The following is a 15,849-nucleotide window of genomic DNA, read 5'->3' as shown; positions in this document are numbered from 1 at the left end:
AGAAAGGGCTCGTAACTCGGACACTCTACATGCCGTGGTAATTCCCACTAGAAAGAGTGCTTTTAAAGTCAGTTCTTTAATCCCACATGATGCCATAGGCTTGAAGAGACGCCTACACAAGGCATTCAGCACAACATTCAACTTCCACGAAGGAAACCTGTGCACCTGTGGTGGTTTGAGAAGTGCAGTACCCCTCAGAAAACGCCTAATATGCGGATGCATGGACAAAGCCTTACACCTCCGCACCCCTTGGATAGCAGAGATGGCAGCCACCTGACGCCGAAGTGTACTAGTGAAAAGCCCTTTGTCCGCCCCCTCCTGTAGGAAACAAAGAACACCTTGAACGTTCACCTTCAGCGGATCCAACCCCTGCTGGGCCGACCACGAAGAGAAAACCTTCCAAGTGGTGTTATACACTCTGTTAGTGGAGAATCTACGTGACGCCAACATAGTGTCCACCACCCTCTTGGCATAACCTAGACCTTCGAGCTGCAACCGCTCAACCTCCAAACTGTCAACTGTAACAGGTCCGGCTGAGGATGTGACATGTTGCCCTGAGTCAAGAGGTCGTCCCTCCTCGGCAGTCGCCAAGGGGGTTGAACCGACAACCTCAGAAGTTCCTGGAACCACGCTCGTCTTGGCCAGAAAGGAGCCACAAGCACCATCTCTGCCCTTAACTCCACTACCCTCTGAATCACCCTGGGCAATAGTGGAATGGGTGGGAAGGCATACAGTAGCCCTGTCGGCCACTCGCCACTGAGCGCATCGGTCCCTTCTGCTTCTACATCTCTGTTTTTGGCGAAGAACCTGTCCACCTGACGATTCTCCGCTGTGGCAAACAAGTCCACCGACACTGGACCGTATCTGTCCACTAACAGACTGAAAGTATCTCTGTGCAGCATCCACTCCATCTGGTCCAGAAAACGTCGCCTCAGCGTGAAGAGATTTTACCCGGGTTCCTCCTTGTCGATTCACATACGCCTTGGCCGTTGAGTTGTCCGTTTTTACTAGGACATGGCGACCTATCAGGACTGCCTGCAAACCTAACAACCCTAGATGAATCGCTCTGAGCTCCAAGAAGTTGATACTGCGCTTCATCTCGTGGGGCTCCCATTGTCCCTGAATCATTTGATCCTGCGAGTGAGCCCCCCAGCCCCATAGACTGGCGTCTGTGGTCACACATACTCTCTGGGGTTCGTGGAGTGGATGGCCCGGAAGAAAGCGGACTGGATCCAGCCACCACTGTAACTGGGTTGTCACCTCTGGCGACAACATCACCAGTTTGTGAATTTTGTTCCCTGAAAAGGACGAAGGAACAACTGAAGGGGTCGAGTGTGGAACCTGGCCCAAAACAGCAGGTCCTGACACGAGACCATCATTCCTAGTAACTGCGCTAGAGACATAACCGATACCCTGCGTTGTTGCAGAACCCCCTGTAATGGGGAGCAGAACTTCTCCCGTCTCTCTACAGTCAAGAAAACTCTGTCCATGGTCGTATCTATCTCTACCCCCAGGTGCACTAGCCTCTGTGAGGGAAGAAGATTGCTCTTTTCCATGTTTACTACAAAGCCGTGACGACGTAACATGGTCACGGTCTGCTGAATGCCCTCCAGACATTGTTGGTATGACCCCGCCTTCACCAAATGTCGTCCAGATATGGGAATAAGGCCACACCCTGCAGTCTTAGCTCCACCACCAGCGTTACCAAGATCTTTGTAAACACCCGGGGAGAGGACTTCAGACTGAATGGTAGGGCCCGATACTGAAAATGTTTCCCCCCGTAGGAGAAACGCAGAAATTTTCTGTGTGATTCCCGAATGGGAACATGTAAATAAGCCTCAGATAGATCCAAGGAGGCCAAGAAATCCTGTGGCTGAATGGCTAGCAACACTGACCGTAAGGTCTCCATCTTGAAATGCTTCGTTTGTACGAACTTGTTGAGCCATTTCAGATCCAGGATGGTTCTGAACTCCCTGTTCTTCTTTGGCACTAAAAAAATTACTGAATAAACTCCCAATCCCTGATGGGGTGTTGGGACTAACTCCACAGCCCCTATATCCACCAAATGCTGAATGGCTGACAACATTGCTCTGTGAGCAGCCAAATCCCGCTTCTGCGGGACCCAACGAAAGCGGTTGGGAGGGAGGGAGTGAAACTCTAAGGCGTAGCCGTGTGCCACCACCTCCAGTACCCACCGGTCTTGAATAGAATGATTCCAGGTGTCTGCGAACAGGGAGAGACGACCCCCTATTCTCCCTGTCGCCTGGTGACCAGCATAGTCATTGGGAACCCCCTTTTTTTGAGAGGGGTTTAGAATTCTGGTCTGACTTTCCAGAATAGTAGGGTTTAGAATCACGTCCCTTCTGTTGCCACTTTCCTCTAAAGGAATGAAAGGAGCCTGGTCTAGAAGGCTTTTTGGAGTCTCGAAAGGAAGAAAAGATTTCCTCTGTTTTGCCTCCTTACCCTTAGAGGGTAGGACCTTCTTTTTATCCCTGTTCTCAATGAGATACCTATCTAGGCCCTCTCCGAACAACAAGGCTCCTTTAAAGGGTACCGCTGCCACCCTAGCCTGGGCTGAAGTATCTACCTCCCAATTTTGAAGCCAAATGTTGCGTCTAGCCGCCACGCCACAGGCCATGGCTCTAGCCGCTTGCTGCATGGTATCTAATGAACCATCTGCCACAAAGGCAGCAGATAAGGCAATCTTTTTCAGCTCGTCCTTGAACTCCTTAGGAGCTCCACTATCCGCTGCTGCTAAATTATTAGCCCAAGTACACATTGCTCTGGCAAACAATGAGGATGTTGTGGCTGCTTTAATGGCCCAGACTGATGCCTCAAATTCCTTGCGCAAAGCCTGCTCTATTCTTCTATCACATGGATCCTTGGGTAAACCATCTGCGTCCATGGGCAGGACCGAATTAGAGATAAGACTAGTTACAGGGTCATCTACCGTTGGTAACTTTAGCCTCTTAGTGGCCTGCAGAATTAGGGAATAGAGCTTAGAAAAAACTTGCTGGGTGGCCTTGGGCTTAGCCGGCCGTTCCCACTCTGCCTTAACCATAGCGAAAAAGGCAGCTGGCAAAGGAACCCCTGTTTGAGAGCTACTCAGTTTTGGCATCATTTCTCCTGAGTCTGTGGGAAGGTCAGGATCCAGTTCTTCCTTTTCTTTAGGAGTTGCTACAAAATTAAGGGTCCTTAAAACCTTACGGAGCAATTCTGAATAATATTCGAGGGGGAAGAGCCGAGATTGCACTGTAGCAGGCTGTTCCTCCTCTTCTGAAAGCTCCCCTTCCTCCCTGTCTGACTGTTGATCAGAGCACTCCGACTCCTCAGCCGAACTTAGAAGAGGTGAATCTAAACCTAAATGAGACCTGCCCTTAGGTCGCCATTCCAGAGAGTCACTAGGGCTGGTATCTCTGCCTCTTTTCCTTCCCTCCTGTTTCTTTTGCATCGTCAAGGAAGCAGGGGAGTCCAGGTGTTGACGGAGGTCCTGCCCCAACTCCTTTAACATTTCTTGCTTAAGCCATTGCAGCAAATTTGCCTTGGCATCCTCCCCTGAAAGATCAGGGTTCTGAGCCTCTTGCTGAGAGGCCAGTGTTCCTGACAGAAGAGGCAGGTCGAACTCATTGGGGGAATTGCTCTTTGAACTAGCTGCCATTTCGTTGCTTCCCTGTGTCACTGGAAACAAAAGTGAAAGTAGAGGCAATAAGAAAATAAAAGGGCGCGAAGAGCCTAAAATGGAAGGCAACATGCCTTCACTGCGCCCCCTGTCGGACCTTAAGGCATCTTCCACCCTTCCCTCGGTCCCACTAACGGCCCCCGTGAAGGGTTTCTCCCCGCTGCCATGCGTCTCACTGCAACGCAGTTTGGGCTCCAGGCAGTTCTGTCTGTACCATGCCTCTTCCCGGGGCTTTAGTCGATCTTCCCGACCATGCCAGGCCCTTTCCCACTGCCGGGCGACTCACCGCGCTGCAGTTTTTGGGCTCACGCAGCTTTGTGCCGCTTTCCTCCTGCTCTGTTTCTGTCGCGTCAGCGAGGAAACGGAGCTCCAGAGGGCTCTGCCATCTCTGATAATCGGGTCTACTCACGAGTAGCCCTCCGACAGCTTGCCCCTCTGCCGGTTTTGTTGGGGACCAACCCCTATGCTCCCGGCCTTCGTTCTTCCTCTTCGTCCGGATCTCCCACGCTTTTCTCCAAAGGCGCTCGGAAGAAAGCCATCCTGCTTCATGCAGGGCCGGGAAAAAACTGGAGAGTTCTGGAAGGTATAGGCCACTCCCCCCCTCCGGATCAAGTGGAAGACCCGACCCTGTGATGATGAGGAGGAGCCTATACCCAGTGGTCGGACCGACCCACTGACCAGACCACCGGAGAATGGACTTGGTAACCCTATCTAGGATTCTCATGTTTTAAATTAATCCTAGAGCATCCCATGTCAGAGTGGCATGACTTTTGGTTGCACACCTTGAAAAGATGTCCTGATGTTACTTGATACAAGGCATTGGCACAAACTGGGAAAATTGTGGTTTGTATTGGTTCATGGTTCATTTGATTTCCCAAACTGTTTTGTGGTTTGTTTGGTTTGTTAGGTATAGAACAGCCCCCTCACAAGTTAGAGATGCCAAACTCACTGGGAGTCTTCAGCACGCTCTTCTCCACCAACCCTCCAAGTTTGACAAAGATTGGATTTGGAATGTCCAAGTTATAGCCCCAAGTTTCAGCTTTCACAACATCTAACTCTTCTCTCTTCGTGCTGGAAAGAGAAAGCTGATGAGTCAGGAACCAATTCCCACTAGCCTTGTTCTGGTCTCACTGCTCCTTTTACCATGGTGCTACTAATGGATTTCACACAAGCTGCCCTGGGCTGGCGAGTTGCCCCACCTCTTTTCAAGTTCCCTCCGTGGCAGGCAGAAACCGGTTTTCAGAAGTCAACCCCCAGTGTTGCCAAGGAATTGATTGAATCTGTGCCAGGCTGTCTGGAAAAACCAACTGCGGTTCATTTTTTGGTTCATGCCCATCCCTACTCGACACCATTCCTCTGAGCCTCTGCCTCAGTCTCCTAGAGACCTATGAACAGTACCTCCATCTTGTCTTTAATTCAGCTTTAAAATTTTCCAATAAGCTACTTTATATCATTTATTTATTCAATTCATTTATACCCTGAACCTCTCTCCAGTGGAGACCCAAACTAACTTACATTGTTCTCTTCTGTTTTATCTCACAACAACCCTGTGAGGTAGATTAGGCTGGTAATGTGTAATTGGCCCAACGTCACTCAGCAAGCTTCCATGTCAGAGTGGAGATTCAGAACCTGGATGTCCCAGATTCTAGTCTGACATTCTGACCACTACACCACACTGACTTTCAATGTTACAAGCAAAGATACAAACCAACCCCAGCATAGCTTGTTCCCTACCAGCCTTAAAGCCACATGTTCAGAAAAGAATCAGAGCATTCCAGTCCACCATTTAAGATCTGCCTCACAAGCCTTTCTCTTTTTACCTCACTTTCAGAGGTGAGGCATTAGGTAACCAGAAACAGGGCTTTTTTAGTAGTGGCTTCTAGCTACTCCCTTTGAGGTTGGTCTGACACTTCTTTAGGTGTCAGCCAGGTCAAAACAGTTGCATTTGCTCAAGTTTTTAATTAAGGGGTTGATCTTTTAACATCATTTTTATAGTGCGCTCTTAGCATGAAAACTATTTACTGCATGTTAAATTACTCAGTGACTTTGTAAGGCTCAGGCTGGGCTTTTAAATGCTGGGTTTTAATTAACAACTTTTAATTTTTTATGTTTTTATTATGTTTTGTTGTGTAAGTGACCTCGGGCAGGTTCCTGGGAGAGGTGGAATAAATTTTTTAAAATCTCTGAGTCTGATTCAGCAAAAGAAACTAAAATCAAAATGCCTCAAAGACACTGTTTTCTAAATGCACAAACAAAGCAGAATGATCTGCCTTGTCAAAGGCCACAGATAGATCAAGAAGGATTAAAGGGGAAGCATTACTTTTAATGTAGGTTGTCCACCAGAGCAACTAAAGTTGCTTCAAGCCCCAAACCAGGCCTGAAGCCAGATTGAAGTGGAGAAGGGCAAAAGCAACATCTACATACACTTGAAAGTGCTCTTCCACCATGCTGTCAATCTTTTTTTTTAAGGCAGTGTAAGAAAGTGCCATTAAGTTGCAACCAATTCATGGACTCCCCTGATAGAAGAGATTTTCAAGGTGAGGGACCAGAAGAGATGATCTGCCATTGCTTTCCTCTGTGTAGCAACCCAGTTCTCCTTGGTAGTCTCCCATCCAAGTAAGGACAGTAGGCAATTTTGCTTAGCTCCCCAGCTCAGATGAGCCTAGGCTAAACTAAGCTATTCAGGCTGTTACAAGTTACAGCACATTAATAATTAGCTGGACTCCCTTTCACCAAAGGACTTCCTAAGCAAAGACATAATTACTGCCTTCTTCAAATGATTTGAGACAATTCTCTCCACTGACAATATTTATTACAGTCGTGGCAAGAGGCATCCTTGCTTTCTGCTGGCATGAATTTACAGCCAGGAATGGCAAGAATCATGTTTGCTGCAGGTGGCCTTTACAACTCCCAGAGCTCCATCCACATCAGTCAGGGAGATCAATCTGAAGCAATCCATAGAATACCAAAAGACAGGGATGGAATTCTAACAGGAGTTCCTTTGCATATTAGGCCACACACCTCTGATGTAGCCAGTCCTTCCAGAGCTTACAGTAGGCCCTGTACTAAAAGCCCTGTAAGCTCTTGGAGAATTGGCTACATCAGGGAGGTGTGGCCTAAAATGCAAAGAAGCTTCTCCTAGAAATCCACCTCTGCTGACAAGTCATGGAGCCATGACAGTCATGGAGCAGTATGTGCCATACCCTCAAGCTGGTGTCTCTAAATCAGACCAGATAAAAAAGACTTTTATCAGCAAAGAACCTTGCAAAAGTTTCACAAGAAGTTAATATACCATTAGAGGCATCAATGAATCACAAACCAACTTAAATAACAATGCTAGAGAAAAGTCTTCTTTACACCTTTGCTACCACCTCTTAGGCCTACATATGGACTATGCATACTTCTACTCATGATGATTCAGCCATCTCCCATCCCTGCCCTTTTCAAATCCACTGCTCTTGGGTAAACCAAGAGGCTGGAACCCTTCTAAACAGACAGCAAGGATATTTATGTGTTGCACAGTGAATTTATGTGTTGCACAGTGAGTGTGTCATCATTTGAAATATTTATCTTATTGGCTCATTGTAATGTTTGATACTGGGTGTGGAATGGTCTCAATCTCATCAGATCTCAGAAGTGGGGTTGGTATTTGGACAGGGGACCACCAAGGAAGACTTTGCAGAGGAAGGCAATGCCAAACCACCTCGCCTCATCTTGAAAGCCCTTTACTGGGATTGTCAGAAATCAGCTGCAACTTGATGGCACATACTGTATATCTCTTTCTTTAAACTATCCTTTGAAATTGTTAATGGTACATTAACTCACATACTTCTCCTCTCTTTTACACCTGGTCTTACAACTTAAACCTGCAGCTCCTTCCAAACAGGAGTGAGAGATGGAAGCTCTCTTGCGCTTCGCTTGCCTAGGATTACTGCTACTGGATTAAGTAGTGGGTTTATTCACATAAATATTTTATCTATCACACGTATGCCTTCACCATCACATACGGTGATACCAGCCTTACAGTGGGCACCAGCAAAACATTTCATGGGTCTGATGGGTTTAGGATGTATGTAGTCCCTAAGAATGGAACATCTGGCAACTGTTCCAATAATGGAACAGCTGGCAACTGGAACAGTTCCAAATGCAGCATTTAAAAAAGAAGTCAGGTCAATTCCCCTCACCCAATTCTCATGCCCTACAACCGGAGAGAAGCACAGGGGAACTAATTCCACAGGTGCCAGATGGGTCCAATTTGGATTGGAACTATGGCACAGGGAGAGAAGGGGTTCAGTCTTCTATCCTGCATCATTTCCCAACCCAAAGCTGCCCTGTGGTGGAAAATGGAGATGCTGAGGGCCAAAATATCAACTGGAATTATTCCGTTTGTCAGAAACTGTTCTAGTTGGATTAAACTCCTCTTACATATGTATCTACTGCAACTGCTTCCTACACCCATCCTTTCCACTCCCCATCATCTAGGATACTTAAATCAGATGGAAATATGCCCAAATAGCTAATATGGGGGGGGGGGGTGTTTAAAAAAAAGCTTTTGGCAGTTCACAAATGCTTTTTGGTTGAATTAAGAAAACTTCTGATATTTCTGAACAAGTTACAGTTTCAGGTCAGATCTCCATTTGTATATTTTGGCTGTGTGATCTTATTTCTCAACACTGCCCTCCCCAGCAGCCAAAAACAGATTTCACAAATAACTCTGCAATGACTCTAGTCTTCTGTCAAGGAAAGGAAAGGTTCCCTGTGCAAGCACCAATCGTTTCCAACTCTGGGGTGACATTGCTTTCACAACGTTTTTACGGCAGACTTTTTTACGGGGTGGTTTGCCATTCCCTTCCCCAGATATCTACGCTTTCCCCCAGGCAATCTGAGTACTCATTTTACTGACCTTGGAAGGATGGAAGGCTGAGTCAACCTCAAGCCAGCTACCTGAAAACCCAGCTTCCACCGGGGATCGAACTCAGGTCGTGAGCAGAGTTTAGGACTGCAGTACTGCAGCTTTAACACTGCGCCATGGGTTTTTTTTTGTCTTCTGTCAAACCAACAGGTAAAAACTGAATTGCTAGATCCCAAATCAAAACAGGGAATGCAAACAAAGAATTTAAAAATTGTGATTTATTTATTTATTATTTTATTGGGTTGGTATCCCATTCTCCCTGTGTCCAGGCTCAAAACAGGTAACATCATGAATTTTAAAAACACTGAAACAAACAGACAATGTTGTTGAGAAGCAGGGCCACAAAAGACTATGACTCTTTCCAAAGAGTTCCAGTCATTTGAAAATCCTTGCTTTTGGAGGTACTAACATCCAGATCTCAAAAGGAAATCACAAAGCCGCATGGGCCTGAGGAGATGAGAAAGGTAGAAAAACACTTTTTCAAAAGCCATATAGAATGGAGATTTCTTTTTGTTTGGTTTGGTTTTCTTTTCTCCACAAAGGTATCATTCTGGATATATATCCCTTGCGAGCAGTTTAGCGCTGCTCGCAAGGGATATTTCCACCCTTCATCTTTAAAATACCAGCAAACTCTGTTGCACTGCAATCTTAAGCAGAGTCGCATCCTTCAAAGCCAATTTACTTCAGTGGACTTAGGCAGGTGTAAGAAAGGGGCCCGTTTTTTAATTCATATAATTATAGATTTAATTACTTCATTTCTATCCCAGATTCCTTCCCAATAGAAACCTAAAGAGGCTTACATAATTTTCTTCTCCACGATTTTATCCTCACAACAAACCTGGGAGATAATTAGGTTGAGGGTGTTATGATACCCTACAAATGCAACAGTAGCCCCAGATACCCTACAAATGTAATGAATGCACAATGAACCCACAGGACTATTAAGAGCGAGTCTTGCTTTGGAGCTCATCTATTAAACTAGCAGAAAGAAAAACCCAGGACTTTTTGGTTGTGCTTCTGATTCTGTGCAACTAATTGTCCAAAGAGCTAGAACTACAGAGTAAGCCATCTTGCCTGGATATAACCATTACCACCTTGGTTCCCTACAGCAATCTTCCAGTAACCTTGGTCTATGTTCACATAATGGGGAAATGGAGTCATAGTAACAAGTGTTCAGTGACTCTTGTCCACAGAGCCTGCACATGTATGTGTAGTATGTACACACGCTAGAGTTTCCAGCCTCCAGGTAGTGGCTGGAGATCTCCTGGCAGTGATCAGTTCACTTTGGAAGGTAGACTCTGGCATTATACTCCACTGGTCCCTCCTCTCCTCAAACCCCTCCCTGATCAGGCTCCACCCTCCCAAATCTCCAGGTATTTCCCAGCCTGGAGCTGACAACGTAAACCACACTGTGACTGTTTGGACAATCTACTGAACAGCAAAGTTTGGGAATGCAGCCTGCCACTGTGATCCTGCTGCCTTCTGCTCCATTTGTGCCCAGTCAACATAGAACTGGTGGTGCAAACATAGCTTTGGAGTCTCTTAATTTGTATCCTGTGTATATCCCTCCAAGGGTCAGTGTCTTGCAGAAATAATGTCAGAATTGTCCTAGGCCAGTTCAGCTCCACCACAACATGATACACTATTTCTGGAGGGTTGCCAGCTTTCAGATGAGAAATTCCTGAATATTTGGGGGGTGGGGTTTGGGGAGGGGAGGGGAGGGGAGGGGCTTCAGCAGGGTATAATGCCATACAGACCAACTTCCAAAGTCTCCATTTTCTCCATTTTCTTATCTTTGGTGTAAATCTGGGAGGTTAACAGCCCTATAAATTCAGCTTGCTGTGACATGGAGTCTACTAGCTTCAGCTTCCTTGCTTGCAATTTTGATTTGGTTAGTTAAACAGCTAAGAGTGGTGCTGTAGATAGGAACCTTTTTCCATTTTTTTATTGGTATTGGGAGTTTTCATCTTTTTCTTTTCTTTTCTTGCCATCAAGTCAAGAGGACTTTTGGTGACTGCTAGTGGGGCTTGAAGGCAAATGGATTGTCAGAAATTGTATTTCTTGGAGGCTGCCCTTCTAAATACTAGCCAGAGCCGGCCCTGCTTAGCTTCCTGACAAGATCAGGCTTGCCGGGGCCTGACTCTTTATTGGTATTGTTTTGCAGTGGAACAGTATTCAATCTCTTGGCCACAGTGGCAAGTTGGCAACCATAAGTTAAAGATCTTTCTAAGTTTTATGTTTAGAAATGGCAAAAATAAGTCCAGTTTTGATCTTCATTCCATGTTGCTGGAAGGCCTGCGAACAATAAAGAGCTTGCTTTCAGAAGAGCAGCTGTAGGTTTCCTTGGAAGTTTTCAACCCACTCGCAGTTCAACTTGAAAGAGTTGCCAAAGCCTGTTATGTTTCCTCTAAGCTAAGTTAGTGTGAGCTAGCTCACAGTTTTTTAGCCTCTGCCTCACACATTTTATCTTAGCTCAGGAAAAATGGCCCTGAAGCAAACTAATTTATGCAGTAGCTCACAGCTTTAATGCTAGTAGCTCATGCATTAGAATTTTTGCTCACAAGACTCCACAGCTCAGAGGGAGCATTAGCCTGTAGTCCTTGCAGTGTTGGCATTTCCACTGTTCTCTGGCATGGGTGCCATACTCTTCCATCATAAGCCCTTCACTGGCTACTAGTGAATCTTCAGATTCATTCATTAGACCAAAACTTAATATTACTTCTGTGGTGGTCACTCGTGTAGATGACATTTTATTGCCATGTGTTTAGCCTTACTAATAGTGTCATCCTACATCTATTTACTTCAATAGACTTAAAAGCATGTAGTTCTGCTCAGAATAGCATTGTAAATGCTGTTGGAGGTGTGGGGAGAGAGACACACACAGCAGCTGTAATTCTACTGTTAGTGCAGTGTGCCTAAGAACTGATGAGATCTTGCCACTTTCTGGTGAAATCTTCCATATTGCCTTCTGCCCAAACTAGAGGCTTCACTATGAATCCCTCGGTACCTACTAGAACAATTTGTGCCCATCCATCTTAAATTTCACTAAAATTTTAACTTTCTACATAAACAAAGGAATTTCACTTCTTTATTGGGACCCCCCAGGGGGGTTACAGAAAAATGTAATATGTGGGTAAGAGAAGTCCAACCCTGCACCTTCACCCTGCCAATACCCTGGATGGGTTCATAGATACAGTTGACCTTGAACAGACTGTTCTTCTTAATAGGCAACTCCCCTGGTGGTCCAGTACAATACCAGAAATAGTCAAGTAAAGCCCACAGAATCAGGCTTTATGTGAGTAGATTACATTCCTTTATGTGAGTAGATTACTTTTCTAATAGTGTTGCAACAAAATATACCATTGAAGAGGTCATGGAAGACAGCTGCACTCAGTGACCTGCTGGACCAGAATACTTAGCAAGTCAACTTCTGCTGGTACAAAAGGCTTTATGTGATGCCATCGAATATATTTATACAATGAAATAAAAATATCTAGGAGCTTAGCTCACATTAAGGTTGTAATGGAGAGATTGAAACACACAAGAAATGCATAAATACAACCAATTTGAACTCTTTTGTATTTTAACAGACTAGGGTTACCAGATGTCCTCTTTTTAGAGGACATGTCTTCTTTTTTGTGTGCCCATCCTCTTTTAGGCTCTTTTTAAAAAACCTGATGAAAATATCCTTTTGGGGGAATTGGAAGGTTAGGAATATTCCTAGTTAGTAGCAATTACCACATCTTAAATCACTTGTTTGAAGTATTCAGTTGGGAAATGTCCTCTTTTTTGCTTTTCAGAATATGGTAACCCTAGACAATATTTCAAGGGAATTGTTTATTTATATGCTCTGTTTTGGTATGGCGATTCCTTTTTATGCTTACACAGGGATGGAGGGTGTTCTTTTGTGCTGTTAGGCAATACTCAGTCTTACCCGTGGAGTCTTGTAAGCAAAAATTCTACTTCATGAGCTACTGGCATTAAAGTTGGGAGCTACTGCATACATTAGTTTGCTCCGGGGTCATTTTTCCTGAGCTAAGACAAAAATGTGTGAGCCAGAGGCTAAAAAACTGAGCTAGCTCACACTAACTCAGCTTAGAGGGAACACAGTTGATAGGTTGCTGATAGTTGGTTTATTGTGTGGTGTGGGTGGGTTTGATTATTCACATGGAGGTGAGGGTGACTTTCATGCAGTGTTGTGTTTTGTTCTTGTGCTACATGTGTGTGTATGTGTGAAGAATTATGTTACCACTCCTGATGACCAAACATTAGCACTGCAACATCCTTTATTTCTTGTATTACATCTGAATTACAAATTTGTATAGGCTAAAGATGCGGAGCGCATGATTACCTTACACTTTGTCTTTACAAGGACTGGAAAATATTTTCAACTTCCTAGAGAGAGTTAGCAGATTTTTAGTTCATTGGGCACATGAGGTCTTTATTGTGCTATATTTTTAACTTTTAAAGAAAATTCAATTTTGGGCTTGTGGGGGTGGAGTGGGGTGAAACCCCAACAACTAGATACAACTAGCAAAATGCTTTAGAAGTCCCAAGCCGTCGCTGCCCATTTTCTTAACTAAATTTTGTCAATATAGCCCCTTCTTTCTCCATAACCTTTCATCTGACTACAGTCTTGACAGCTTTTCAATACAATTATACCAACACAAATGAACCCTTTCAACCATCAGTTACAAAAGCCAGCTGCTAAAAAAGCTATTATGAAATGATTACCAGAGTACTGAAGTTGGATTAAGAACAGACTCATTTGCAAAAGATTTTGCCTCCTCACAGACTCTATCAGTCCAACCAAAAATGTAGCAGTGGGTTGCTGCTCAAAGGGATTGCTGGCTTGGGTGGGTTGGTTGGTTTTTCCCATCCCATGCTCATGTGTTTTTATGTTCCACACAAGTTTGGTATTGCATTTGGCATTCTAGATAACAATGGAGCCAGGAAAATAGTGTGTGTGTGGGGGGGGGGTGTTTCAAATCATGCCAAATCATCAGTCACCGAGCCTTTCCTTTTAAACTGCACTTCTCAAATGAGTGTCCTCTGTTTTCAGTAAAGGTAGAGGAAGAAAGTTTATTGTCATGAATGGATGACTTCTCCTGAGGCCTGCACCACAGCTTCGGTTTCATTTCCCCTAAATTGAAACTGGTGCATACCACCCCCCACTCCTCTCTCGAGCACACTGTTTCAGAAAGCACATTCCATTAATGAACATGATAAGTCCAAGTGCCAACACATCTTCTCCCTGTGTGAGATCAGTTTATTGCATGACCCTGGCTGGCATCACTGCCCTCCGTCCAGCTCAGAATGCCACAGAAAGCAAAATGTGTGGTACAGTAGAGTGAGGGAAGTTTAGCAGTGCAAATGTAGTCAACCGAAATGGAGGCACAGTCAGTCTGAAGAGAAATCAGCAAGTCAGAATAGGTTTCTCTTTACTGGCACCTCTCGTAAAACACAATGAACAGCAGCTATTCAGTCAAGACACACATAGGCTCCGCGATACACACAATCACAGGTATCATCAATAGCGCTCTCTTTCAGATGATGGGCATGACCCAGCCAAAGTGAAGCACTATTAAGTTCCGCTGATTTGAACTGCAGAGTTAAGGTCATGCCTAATTCTCTCTGTCCTGAAATAAACAGGATTTTAAAGTGCTTAACTTTGGCCTGATCACCACGGCTGTGCTTAGCATCAAGTATGACAGACTCATCTGTGTTGCTGGTACACTTACCTTGACTGTTACTGAAAGACCCTCTTTACTGAGAGCAAAGAAAAGCCATTCAAGGTAGACTAAAGCAAGCCTCCTTAAACCAGGATTTAAATTTAGAATTTAGCTCCTGTTCCAGATACTTTGTACAAGATAAGCTCTAGCACAATCTATGAGTGATTTATTAGTTGTTCTAAAGTAATGCTGCACCTCGGTCACTCATTATCTAGATAATACAGGCTACTCAAGTACTTAAGTGCACAGCATGTGGTTCAGGGGACTGCACATTCAGTTGTGGGGGAAATTTCCGATGTTTCTTACACTAAAATCCCCTCCCCCTTTTTTTGGTAGAAAACACTAAACAACACAGTATAACAATCTCACTCTCACACAGCATTGAAACGATTTCTATGTACAAGAAAAGTCATGCTTGACATTTTGGATGCCTTTGAGACCTGAGTTCCAATCTTTCCATAGATTTAGAAGCCGTCTAAGACAACTAATTGTTTCTCAACTTCACTGCAGATCACAAAATACAGATGAGTTCTGTCTGTAATATAAGGTTCTTGTGAATGAGATGATCATTGGAAAGCACTTGACCTCAACAAATGGATCATTGAGCTGATAAAAATATGGGACTCTGGGGGCATAAAAGATGTTGCAGTATCACTTTGGAGGCTCTTCCAGGATCTAGTTGCAGGGCTGAATTTAAACACAGGAAGGAGGCCATTAATCTGTCTCTGTATTCTGACTAGCTCTCCAAGGCCTCCAAGCAAGGGGATCTTTTAGTCCTGCATTCTGATATCCTCTCTGGGGAGGTGAAGTGGAATCCTTGGTGCTTGCCAGGCATGTATTGAGATGGCCAATGGCTTTTCCCACCATGGAAGGTTGGAGTCGGTCACATCACCTGTTTCAGGGTCAGAACTGGATGAAAGAGAGTACTTCTGAGCCCCTACAGAGTGTCAGCAGGCCACCACCAAGTAACACCGACAACACCTCTAGGAACTTGGGAGGTACCTCAGCTCTAGTTCTTTTGTTGCCTGAAAGGGACATTCCGAGCTGGCAGAGGATGACAGAAAGTGATTTGGGAGGAGGGCTCCTCTCCCCGTAGGCACCAATAAACACCACCTCTCTCCCTCCAAAACTGCTGGGGCATTTTTTGTTCACGTCCACCCTAACCCCCGTAACTTCTCCTCCCCCCGCGGCTTTCTTACCTGTGTAGTTAGTGGGGGCAGGACCGCTGTCCTCGCGGATCACCCCCGTCCTTGAGACGTCGAGAATAGAGGCAGTGGCTGCTTGCATGGCGCCCGGCTCTGCACCCTTCCCACGAGCCTCGGAGTTCCTCGCCACGGGGCACTGCCGAGGGGGTGTCGCCTCTGCCTACCCCGGAGGAGGAAGGATCTCGCAGGAGCTCAGCCGAGCCTCTCCCCGCACGCAGGGAATCCACGCGTCGCCACCGCCGCCTCGGAGGGGCTGGCTCGCCTGGAGGGCTCCCGCTGCCGGCTGGGCTGGGGACTGGCCGGCCAGCCTTCCCCGACGCC

At 45.4% G+C, this 15,849-nt stretch overlaps 1 protein-coding gene across 1 annotated transcript in view; it reads right to left on the bottom strand.

Moving 5' to 3' along the window:
• The window catches only part of SUSD3 (sushi domain containing 3), a 69,752-nt gene extending 54,106 nt beyond the window's left edge, over positions 1-15,646 (bottom strand). The window contains exon 1 of the mRNA XM_060239809.1: positions 15,523-15,646. Coding sequence (XP_060095792.1) covers positions 15,523-15,610 — 88 coding nt within the window. The 5' untranslated portion in view covers positions 15,611-15,646. The remainder of the gene's footprint in view (positions 1-15,522) is intronic.
• Positions 15,647-15,849: the final 203 nt, after the last annotated feature.

The sequence above is a fragment of the Heteronotia binoei genome, chromosome 5 (assembly GCF_032191835.1).
Source record: "Heteronotia binoei isolate CCM8104 ecotype False Entrance Well chromosome 5, APGP_CSIRO_Hbin_v1, whole genome shotgun sequence".
Lineage (NCBI taxonomy): Eukaryota > Metazoa > Chordata > Lepidosauria > Squamata > Gekkonidae > Heteronotia > Heteronotia binoei.
Note: the sequence above shows the minus strand (reverse complement) of the source record. Positions and strands in the feature narration are given on the sequence as shown.